Source organism: Mobula hypostoma, chromosome 30 (genome assembly GCF_963921235.1).
Source record: "Mobula hypostoma chromosome 30, sMobHyp1.1, whole genome shotgun sequence".
In the NCBI taxonomy this organism is placed as follows: domain Eukaryota; kingdom Metazoa; phylum Chordata; class Chondrichthyes; order Myliobatiformes; family Myliobatidae; genus Mobula; species Mobula hypostoma.
Genome location: NC_086126.1, coordinates 16718627 through 16730782, shown reverse-complemented (window position 1 = coordinate 16730782; position 12156 = coordinate 16718627). Strand labels below are relative to the sequence as shown.

The 12156-nt window shown below is 52.8% G+C and overlaps 1 protein-coding gene across 5 annotated transcripts in view; it reads right to left on the bottom strand.

Annotated features, from left to right (window-relative positions):
• Positions 1 to 12156, bottom strand: part of atg2a (autophagy related 2A) — a 320380-nt gene that overhangs the window by 158236 nt on the left and 149988 nt on the right. For all 5 annotated transcript variants that reach the window (XM_063036273.1, XM_063036274.1, XM_063036277.1 and 2 more), the window contains exons 19-21: positions 11113 to 11276; positions 4925 to 5079; positions 384 to 534 (exon numbers count right to left, since the gene is read on the bottom strand). In XM_063036273.1, the coding sequence (XP_062892343.1) occupies positions 384 to 534; positions 4925 to 5079; positions 11113 to 11276 (470 nt within the window). The remainder of the gene's footprint in view (positions 1 to 383; positions 535 to 4924; positions 5080 to 11112; positions 11277 to 12156) is intronic.

The following is a 12156-nucleotide window of genomic DNA, read 5'->3' as shown; positions in this document are numbered from 1 at the left end:
ACAGTCTGCCCAACGTCCCCTGGGTGGCCGTGTTCGGTTTTGCACCCCACAGCTCCCTCTGCCCCCGCACAGTCTGCCCAACGTCCTCTGGGTGGCCGTGTTCGGTTTTGCACCCCACAGCTCCCTCTGCCCCCGCACGGTCTGCCCAACGTCCCCTGGGTGGCCGTGTTCGGTTTTGCACCCCACACCCCACAGCTCCCTCTGCCCCCGCACAGTCTGCCCAACGTCCCCTGGGTGACCGTGTTCGGTTTTGCACCCCACAGCTCCCTCTGCCCCCGCACAGTCTGCCCAACGTCCCCTGGGTGGCCGTGTTCGGTTTTGCACCCCACAGCTCCCTCTGCCCCCGCACGGTCTGCCCAACGTCCCCTGGGTGGCAACACTACCTTTCTGGTAGAGGGACACTTTGCTGGACTCGATGCAGAGGTAGCCCAGTTCCAGTTGGCCCTTGTACTGCGACACACTGAAGATGGTGCTGTTCTCCACGTCGAGGACCAGTTCTCCGTGAAAGCCGCTGACCGCCTTCCCTGCCTCCCCCTGCAAAGGAGAAAACACAACAGCGTCAGGTCCCCGGGCCAGGACGGCTGCTGGGACACAAGGTACGCGCTCGAGGTTTGGAAGCGGGTAACCTACTTTGTGTTCAAGGGATGACCTTCACCCTTGTTGACTCTTGATCTACTTCGTACCCACGGACAGAGACCTCCCCACCCCTGACAGGAGGCGCTGCTTTGATAAGACAACATCTAATAACAAGGAGCCCCCCGCCCCCCGCCGGGCCATCTCCTCACAGCTCTCCTCAGGCAGGAAGTACAGAAGCCTGAAGTCTCACACCATCAGGTTCAGCGGCAGCTGCCTTTCAACCATTTGATTTTTGTAGCCAACCAGCACAACCCTAATCAGCACCTTTGAGCAGCACAATGACCACACGTCCAGTGGAGAGCATTCTAACCGGTTTCTTCTCCACCTGCAATGGAGGCTCCAAAAGTCTGCAGAAGGTTGTAGACCCAGCCTCCTCCACCAAGGGCAGCAGCCTCCCCACCAGCAAGGACATCTTCACAAGGTAGCACCATCCATCCACCAGAGAGCAGCATCCATCCTTAAAGACCCTCACCATCCGAGACATGCCCTTTGGGTGTTACTACCAACCGATACACCACCAAACTTACACACTACAGACCACATCGTGCATCAACAGAACACTACAGGTCATATCTTGCACCACCAACAGAACACTACAGACCACCTCTTGCACTATCAATAGAACACGACAGACTGTGTCTTGTCCTACAAATCACCTCTTGACCTACCAAGAGAACACTACGGATCATATCTTGCATCAACAGAACACTACAGGTCATAACTTGTGCCAGCAATAGGACACTACTGATTGCCTCTTGCACCAACAGAACACTACAGACCACATCTTGCACCACCTCTTGCACCATCAACAGACTACAGACCACCTCTTGCACCAATAGAACACCACTCATTGCCTCTTGCACCACCAACAGAACACTACAGACCATCTCTTGCACCAGACTACAGACCACCTCTTGCACCAACAGAACACTACAGACTGCCACTTCCACTACCAACAGAACACTACAGACTGCCTCTTGCACCAACAGAACACAATGTACCTTCTCTTGCACCACCAACAGAACACTACAAACCACCTCTTGAATTAACAACAGAACATGACAGACTGCCTCTTGACCTACAGACCACCTCTTGACCTACCAACAGAACACTACAGATCATATCTTGCACCAGCAACAGAACACTACTGATTGCCTCTTGCACCACCAACAGAACACTACAGACCACATCTTGTACCACCTCTTGCACCATCAATAGACTACAGACCACCTCTTGCACCAACAGAACACTACAGACTGCCTCTTCCACTACCAACAGAACACTACAGACTGCCTCTTGCACCAACAGAACACAATGTACCTTCTCTTGCACCACCAACAGAACACTACAAACCACCTCTTGAATTAACAACAGAACATGACAGACTGCCTCTTGACCTACAGACCACCTCTTGACCTACCAACAGAACACTACAGATCATATCTTGCACCAGCAACAGAACACTACTGATTGCCTCTTGCACCACCAACAGAACACTACAGACCACATCTTGTACCACCTCTTGCACCATCAATAGACTACAGACCACCTCTTGCACCAACAGAACACTACAGACTGCCTCTTCCACTACCAACAGAACACTACAGACTGCCTCTTCCACTACCAACAGAACACTACAGACTGCCTCTTCCACTACCAACAGAACACTACAGACTGCCTCTTCCACTACCAACAGAACACAATGGACTGCCTCTTGCACCAACAACAGAACACTACAGACCACCTCTTGCACTATCAACAGAACACGATGGACTGCCTCTTGACCTACAGACCAGCTCCTGACCTACCAACAGAACACTACGGACCACCTCTTGCACTACCATGGACTCCCTTCTGAGGTTCTTTTTAATACTAAAGTCCTTTTTTCCTTTGTGTTTTGTTCTTCACTTTTTACTGTCTCATATAATCCAGTTGCCTGTCCCTACGTGCCTGTGATGTTGCTGCAGGCAGTTTTCCTGCTCCACCTGTTCCTGTGCATGTGACCATAAAGTTGACTGGCCTGGATCACAGCTGCTCTGTACTTTAACTCATTTTCCTGCCAGAGATTTAAATTCCTTGTTGTAAAAATCACTGACGACCTGCCCTGGTCCAGCCGTACAGACACTGCAGCCAAAAAGCACACCAACGCCTCTACAGCCTCAGAAGTCTAAGAAAATCTGGCACAACTCCAGTGACCCTGATCAATTTTTAGCGATGCACTCCAGCAAGCATCCTCTCCAGACGCATCACGGCTTGGAACGGCAACTGCTCGGCCCCGGAAGGCTCAGTAACTCCTCGCTGTCTCTGGGCAGAGCCGTTGCAGTGCCAAGCCATACCCTTCCCAAGGCAGTAAGGACGCGCAGAGAGCTGCGAGCACAGCCCAGCCCAGCACACAAACCAGCCTCCTCCTCTTGCAGCACAGGAGACTCTGCAGGTGCTGGAAGTCTTGAGCACCACACGCAAACATGCTGAAGGAACTTAGCAGGTCGGGCAACATCCGTGGAGAGGAACAGAACCAACATTTTGAGTTGAGACCCTTCATCTTCGTCTCTCTCCATAGACGCTGTCTGACCTGCTGAGTTCCTCGTCTCCATTGACCGTGTCTATCACTCCCGCTGCCTCAGGAAAGAGGGCAACATTATCACAGTCCTTGGTTATTCTCTCATCTTCCCTCTCCTGTTGGACAGGAGATACAAAACCACTAGGTGCAAAGCCAGCTTCTCTCCCTTTGTGATCAGACTCCTGAACAGAGAAACTGAACACCTGATCTCCGAGCCAGCCACTTTATGGCACTTGCACCTTACTTAACGCACACAGAATGCCGGAGGAACTCAACAGGCCAGGCAGCATCTATGCAAAAGAGTAAACAGTTGACGTTTCCAGCCCAGACCCTACATCAGTTCTGAAAGAGGGCTTCAGCCTGAAATGTCGACTGTTTACTCTTTTCCTTGGATGCTGCCTGGCCTGCTGAGTTCCTCCAGCATTTGGTGTGGGTTGCTTTGGATTTCCAGCATCTGCAGGTTTTGCGTTTGCGATTCACTTACACCTGATTTGTCTGCCTGCACGACACTCCCTAGTAACTGTAGCACGCTGCAAATTGTACGAGCTCGAGGTATTAATGGCTAGAATGATCTGTTTGGATGTTTGCTGCTCGACAATCCACTCTCCCATCTCCATGCTTCACCCTTCCTCAGTCACCACTTACCAGCATAAGGAATCAGGCCATTCAGCCCATCCAGTCTGCTCCACTTTTCCACCATGGCTGATTTATTATACCTCTCAACCCCATTCTCCTGTCTCCTCTCTATAACCTTCGATGTCCTGTCTAATCGAGAATTATCAACCTTTGCTTCAAATATGTCCAATGTCTTAGGCTTCACAGCCGTCTGTGGCAATAAATTCCACACATTCACCATTCTCTGGCTGAAGAAATTCCTCCTCAGCTCTGTTCTAAATGGACATCTCTCTATTCTGCAGTTGTGCACTCTGGTCCTAGACTCCCCCACTATAGGAAACATCCTCTCCACATCCACTCTCTCTGTGTCCTCTGGTCCTAGACTCCCCCACTATAGGAAACATCCTCTCCACATCCACTCTATCTGTGTCCTCTGGTCCTAGACTCCCCCACTATAGGAAACATCCTCTCCACATCCACTCTATCTGTGTCCTCTGGTCCTAGACTCCCCCACTATAGGAAACATCCTCTCCACATCCACTTTATCTGTGCCCTCTGGTGCTAGACTCCCCCACTATAGGAAACATCCTCTCCACATCCACTTTATCTGTGCCCTCTGGTGCTAGACTCCCCCACTATAGGAAACATCCTCTCCACATCCACTTTATCTGTGCCCTCTGGTGCTGGACTCCCCCACTACAGGAAACATCCTCTCCACTCTGCAATGCTAGCACATCCTTTCTGAGATGTGGGGCCCAAAGCTGCTCCCAATACTCCGTGCGGTCTGACCAAAGCCTTACTGAGCTCCAGCATCACACCCTTGCTTTTATATTCCAGACCTCTCGAAATGAATGCTAACATCTCATTTGCCTTCCTCACCACCGATCAACCTGCAAGTTATCCTCCAGGGAATGCTGCACCAGTCCCTGTGTACATCCGATTTCCGAATTTCCTGCTAAGTGGCCATCCTCCCTCTCAGAGTGTGGACTCCTGCTCCACCTGTCGCCACCCCACAGAAGCTACTTGATGCTCTGCGTTCCTACAGGAGACTGATCCTGGATTGCATCGGGAATGGTTTACACCCCTCGTCCTTCCCTCCTGCGGCCGGCTCACCTTCGAGTCCGTGAGGACTGTCACCCTCCCTTTTCCGACATTCATGACGGCCGACACGAAGCTCTGCGCGTGACCCCTCCGGCCGTCCATCTTCCTTCTCCTTCCAGACTCCTCATTCAAGTAGAAGTGCGAATCCTCGTCTTCCGAGTCAGAGTCTAGAGAAAAGAAAGCTGGTAATTTCTCAAAGCCAGCAGGCCATGTACCCAAGACCTCACACAATTCAACATCGTTCACAGCCAGTTCCCAATCAGCCTCCCGGGGGCAGATACCATTGTGGTGTTTAAAACGCTCTTTCTGTGGTGCTGGGAAGTCTGTAAACCCTGCAGAATCTTATCTATCTCTGCATAAAATGTGATCAGATCTTCACACAAATCCTAAAACTAGATAAAGAGAATCCAATTAAATAAATAACACAAAAAACATGTTACTTGTTCATTTATTTATTGAGAAAAATAATCCAGTATTACATGTACTTGTTGGAAAAAGTATGTGAATCTTTGCTTTCAGTAACTGGTGTGACCCCCTTGTACAACATTAATAACCAAACGTTTCCAGTAACTGTTGATCAGTCCTGCACACCGACTTGGAGGAACTTTAGGCCATTCTTCCTTACAAAACTGCTTCAACTCTGGAATGTTGGTGGGCTTCCCTGCATGAACTGCTTGCTTCAGGTCCGTCAACAATATTTCTATAGGATCAAGGTCAGGACTTTGACTCGGCCATTCCAAAACACATTTTCTCTTCCTTTCAACCATTCTGTTGTTGATATATTCTTGTCTTTCGGATCATTGTCTGGCTGCTTTATCCAACTTCTACTGTGCTTCAGGTCACGGACTGCTACCCTGACATTCACCTGTGAAATCTCTTGACACAATTTTGAATTCGTTGTTCCCTCAACGATCGCAAGCTGTCCAGGCCCTGAGGCAGCAAAGCAGCTCCAAACCACGATGCTCCTTCCACCGTGCTTCACAGCTGGGATGAGGCTTTGGTGTTGGTGTACGGTGCCTTTTTCCTTCAAAGATAGTGGTGTGCATTTCTGCCAAAATCTTCACTTTTGTCTCATCTGTTCATCATCAGAACGTAGTCCCAGAAGTGTTGAGGAACGTCCAGGTGATCTTCTGCAAACTTGAGATATGCAGGATGTTTTTTTTTAGAGAGAGGTGGTTTCCCCCGTGGTGTCCTTCCATGAACACCATCCTTGTTTTGTGTTTTGCATATTATGGACACATGAACAGAGACTTCAGCAAGCTCTGGCGATTTCTGCAGGTATTTTGCTGTTACCCTTGGGTTCTTTTTCAGCTCCTTCAGCATCGCGCATTGTGCTCTCGGCATGATCTTTGCAGGATGCCCACTCCTACAGAGAGTAGCAACAGTACCGAGTTTCTTACATTTGTAGACAATTTCTCTTCCTGTGGACTGATGAAAACTCAGGTCTTCAGAAATGCTCTTGTAGCCTTTTCTACCTTCGTGCATTTCTATAATTCTTCTAAGGCCGTTTGACAGTTGTTTTGCTCAAGGCTCAGTGCACATAAACAGACCTTTCTTCATAAGTGCTGACTCTGTCAGGAACCCGACTTTGTGTATCTTCTTTATAGGTCAGGGCACCTCCACAAACCGCACCTCCAAACTTATCTCACTGATTTGAATGCTTGACTCCAAATAACTTTTGTAGAAGGCATTAACCCAAAGGTTCACAAACATTTTCCAACAAATGCATGCAATATTGGATCATTTTTCCTCAATAAATTAATGAACAAGTATAATGCTTTTGTGTTATTTAGTTAATTGGTTCTCTTTATCTGGTTTCAGGACATGCAAGAGGATCTGATCACATTTCAGAATCAGGTTTATCATCACCAGCATGTGATGTGAAATTTGATAACTCAGCAGCAGCAGTTCAATGCAGTACATAATCTAGCAGAGAGAGAAAAAAACAATAATAATTCAGTGTGTGCCTTCAGGCTTCTGTACCTGCTACCTGATGGTAACAGTGAGAAAAGGGCATGCCCTGGGTGCTGGAGGTCCTTAATAATGGACGCTGCCTTTCTGAGACACCGCTGCCTAAAAATATACTGGGTACTTTGTCGGCTAGAGCCCAAGATGGAGCTGACTAGATTTACAACCTTCTGCAGCTTCTTTCGGTCCTGTGCAGTAGCCCCTCCATACCAGACAGTGATGCAGCCTGTCAGAATGCTCTCCATAACTTCTACCACTGTAGAAGTTTCTGAGTGTATTTGTTGACATGCCAAATCTCTTCAAACTCCTAATAAAGTACCGCTGTTGTCTTGCCTTCTTTATGACTACATCGATATGTTGGGACCAGGATAGATCCTTGACACCGAGGAACTTGAAGCTGCTCACTCTCTCCACTTCTGATCTCTCAGTGAGGATTGGTATGTGCTCCTTCATCGTACCTTTCCTGGAGTCCACAATCAGCTCTTTCATCTTACTGACGTTGAGTGCCAGGTTGTTGCTGTGGCACCATTCCACTAGTTGGCATATCTCACTCCTGTACTCCTTTTGGTCATATTTATGCAGAAATAGAAAAATTCTACAGGGCCCACAAACTTTCTAGCATCGCTGTACATAAACATAACTACACAGGGAATGGAGGAATATGCATCATGTATTGCCAAAGGGATTTAGTTTAATTCAGCACTGTGTTCTGTGCAGACATCGTCAGCGAAAGGGTCTTGTTCCTCTAACAGAAAGATCTGCATTGTTTATCAACGGTATATGGCAGTGTGGCACTCCGGGGACGTGGTTAATAGCCCGCCCCAGCGTTCCCAGCGGCCAGTGCTATTTATTGTCCTTGTTTTAAAATGTGCTTGTGGAATTATGGTGAGATGTTCAAGTTCATTTACTGTTACATTGCGGCTCAGGTTCTACAGTCGTTCACCTGTCACCGTAAAAGTGTCGGTTGAGATAAACAAGCTCGTCTCGTCTGTCATCGTGGGCCGAATGCTCGCTACACTGGTGTCGGCAGTGGGACTGAAACTGACGGCGAGATTGAAGAGCTACGACATCGGATGGAGCGCCTTAAGGCTCAGGGAATAAGTCGCTTCCCCCTTGCCGCAAAGGCGGGATGCCGACCCAGAGGGAGAACCTGGGAACCGAGCATTGTGCCTTCCCATGAAACCCCGACAGGGTGAAAGTTCCCAGGTTCCCCAAACCGGGCGACACGGCAGAATTCATCACCTCCTCCCTCGCAGCCTGCAGCCGATGGGAGGATGGGCAACGTGGCAGGCACAACCGACACTGCCAGAGAAAGACGACGACCAGTGGGTCCCAGCAAGGTGCACCCTGAAGATCTCCAGGTACAATGGTGCCAGCTGCCTGGCGCAACTCAAACCCGAGACGGCCGTGCACTGTGCTGTGGCGCTGTAGGGGGATGCCTTGCGGACCCACCTCGACTTAGCGCTGGCTGAGCAGCGTGACTACAGGGCTTCGAGGCGGTGTTTCCGGCAGCGGCTATTGGAGGAAGCAACGGGGGAAGAACTGGGTAGCCAGCGGTGCAGTGTGGGAGAGAGCTTGCGGGTGTTAGCAGCAGATCTCCACCACTGTGCTCGGCACGGCTACCCCTAGTTCCCTCCCGTGGCCCAGGTCGAGCTTGCCCTCCGTGCCTTTGTAAAGGTGCTGATGCCGGAGTGCCTTTGGCAGCACATTCGCCTGACGTCACCATCGTCGCTGGCAGAGGTGGAGAGGGCAGAAGCAATTTCATTTGCAGTGGCGCCCCATGCCACAAGCCCGGGCTGGTGCCACTGAGGCTGAGGAGGAAACTGACAAGCAGGAGCCCGTGAGACAGGTCAGACCAGCGCCGCGGCCGGCACCCCCGGGTGCCACGGAGTGATCTCCGCTACCGGTGCGGCGAGGCAGGCCACGTGGCCCGGGGCTGCCCTGCACGGGCAACACTATACCTGGGTGCTGAAGCCGTGGCTCTCCGGCAGGGCAGCTCCATGAAGCGGAACAGGCGGGCACAGCAACCACCACCACCGGTCTCATAGCGGCCGCACACCCCCTCAGGGGCCCAACACAACACAGCGGAACCAAGGGCAAGCAGAGGTGGCAGCCATTCAGGTGACAGCTGGCGGTGACCTCCCCACCGGGGACAAGCAGGGGAGCGATCCCGTGCTGGCCCAGGTACGGGGATGGCTGGGGTGGGCAGGGGTCTCCGCTCCGGACCCAGGGACCAATACTCTCAGCGGGGAACGCTGGAGGTGCGTGACGGGTTGCTGTTCTGGCGGTGGTCATTTCCCTCCTGGGGGCTCCACGCCACGGTGCTGCGATGGGTACACGGGCTGACGGGGGCTCCACGCCACGGTGCTGCGATGGGTACACGGGTGACGGGGGCTGCAATGGGTACACGGGCTGACGGGGGCTGCAATGGGTACACGGGCTGACGGGGCTGCAATGGGTACACGGGCTGACGGGGCTGCAATGGGTACACGGGCTGACGGGGGCTGCGATGGGTACACGGGCTGACGGGGGCTGCGATGGGTACACGGGCTGACGGGGGCTGGCCACCTCGGGGCTGCGATGGGTACACGGGCTGACGGGGCTGTGATGGGTTCACGGGCTGACGGGGGCTGCGATGGGTACACGGGCTGACGGGGCTGCGATGGGTACACGGGCTGACGGGGGCTGCGATGGGTACACGGGCTGACGAGGCTGTGATGGGTACACGGGCTGACGGGGGCTGCGATGGGTACACGGGTGACGGGGGCTGCGATGGGTACACGGGTGACGGGGGCTACGATGGGTACACGGGTGACGGGGGCTGCGATGGGTACACGGGTGACGGGGGCTGGCCACCTCGGGGTCCGACAGACAATGGGCAAGCTCCGTGAATGCTTCGGCTGGCCTGGACGCAGGCAGGACCTGGGGTTGTTGGTGCACTGCTGCGACACTTCCACGTCCCAGAAGGGGCCTGGACACCAGTGCAGCCCCCATGGTGGGGGCCCCAGTACTGCCCCTCCCAGAAGCTGGGAAGCCACCGGAAGGGGCTGGGAGCAGTGCCCGACCTCATCTCCAATGTGGTATACATTGAAGGCCGTCTCCCAACGCTCACTCACGTACGGACAGTATACCAGCCGGGTGTTCGCATGCTGGGGACGGTCAATGCTCAGGTAACAGTTTCTTCCATCCACTGCAACGCTGCTGGAGAGCTGAACGACGTACCATCCTGAAATCGACTTCAGGGTCTGAATGAGCTCCTCATGTTCGAATGAAACACAGTTGAAGGAGGAAGAAACACCCCTTCCTCGCCAATGCTGACAGTCATGACCTGTGTCTGCGTGCGATAACTGCCTCCAGTCTGTGAGTGAGGGGGAGAACCTGGGAGCAGCTGATGGGAACACGGGGAGGATAAAATGGCTGCTGGTCAGCACAGACTCAATGGGCCGAAGGGCCTGGTCCCATGATGCATCTCTCCACAACTCCAGGAACCTGGAGAAGCCGGGGAAAGGCGAGAAGGAAGGCAGCACCCGAGGTCTGGACCCAACGCTCCCCAGCAGCCTAACGTGGCGCCGCGGTACAGGATAATGTCCCAGCAATGCCTGAGCGGGCTGGGAGTATTCCTCTTTGGAGTGAAGGAATAGGAGAGGCAGGTGGGCAAAGGTGTAGATAGTAAGAGGCAAAGACAGAGAGGGCAGCAATAGTTAATACGAGAGGGCATTATTTTAAGGTGATCAGAGGTAAGTGGTGGGTGTGTGGGACGTCCTGCCAGGGGTGGTGTAGAGACAGATACATTAGGGATATTTAAGGTGATGGGGGGTAAGTGGTGGGTGTGTGGGACGTCCTGCCGGGGGTGGTGTAGAGACAGATACATTAGGGATATTTAAGAGACTCTAAGATAGTCACATGGGTGATAGAAAAGTGGAGGGTTACGTGGGTTTGAAGGGTTAGATTGATTTTGGAGTAGATTAAAACAACGACACAACATCGTGGGCCAAAGGCTGCACTGTTGTATGTTGACAGCATGAAAACAGGCCATTTGGCCCAACACGCCCAGGATCGCCACAATCTCCCCGTCTCACTCTAAACCTCTCCTTTCCACGTACTGAGACAGTTGGGAGAGGTGGTGGTGAAACTCCAGGTTGAACCTCACGTTCCCCATTTGGTTCAGCCATGTGCAAACCCTCGGCTCTGCCAGTGCCAACCCCACCCTGTAGGCACAGCGTGTTCCTCACCCAGCCTGAATGCCGACTTGCAGAGCCGAAAGTTGTCTTGTGCAAAGGGGGCTGCCAAAATCGAATCCAGCGGCAGAGGGTTGATCCCAGTGGTGTCGGTGCTCTGTGAGGTGCTGCTCAGAGACGGCCCCGTCGGCGTCCACATCAGCAAGTCATTATTAAACCTGGCAGGGAAAAGAGCAGTAACAGAAACCGTTACCCTCAGCCACCTGCATGGGGTGGGCACCTCCCACTCCCCACCACACACACACACACACACACACACATACACACACACACGTGTATACTGTCCAATACTCCACACACACTGCCCAACACTCCCCACCCCCACACACACTCACTCCCCACCCCACCCCCCAACACACTCCCCACACACACACGTGTATACTGTCCAATACTCCACACACACTGCCCAACACTCCACCCCCCCACACACTCCCCACCCCCACACACACACGTGTATACTGTCCAATACTCCACACACACTGCCCAACACTCCACCCCCCCACACACTCCCCACCCCCACACACTCCCCACCCCACAACACACTCCCCACACACACGTGTATACTGTCCAATACTCCACACACACTGCCCAACACTCCCCACCCCCACACACACACTCCCCACCCCCCCACACACACTCCCCACCCCCCCACACACACGTGTATACTGTCCAATACTCCACACACACTGCCCAACACTCCACCCCCCCACACTCCCCACCCCCACACACACACTCCCCACCCCCCCACACACACACACACACGCGTACACTGTCCAACACTCCATACACACACACACACTCCCCACACACACACGTGTATACTGTCCAATACTCCACACACTCACACTCCCCACACACACATACACTGCCCACTGCCCCACACACACACACACACACGTACACTGCCCAACACTCCCCCCCACACACATACTCCCCACTCCCACACACACACACACACACACACGTACACTGCCCAACACTCCACACACATACACTCCCCACTTACAGATATGTACACGGCCCAACACTCCACACACA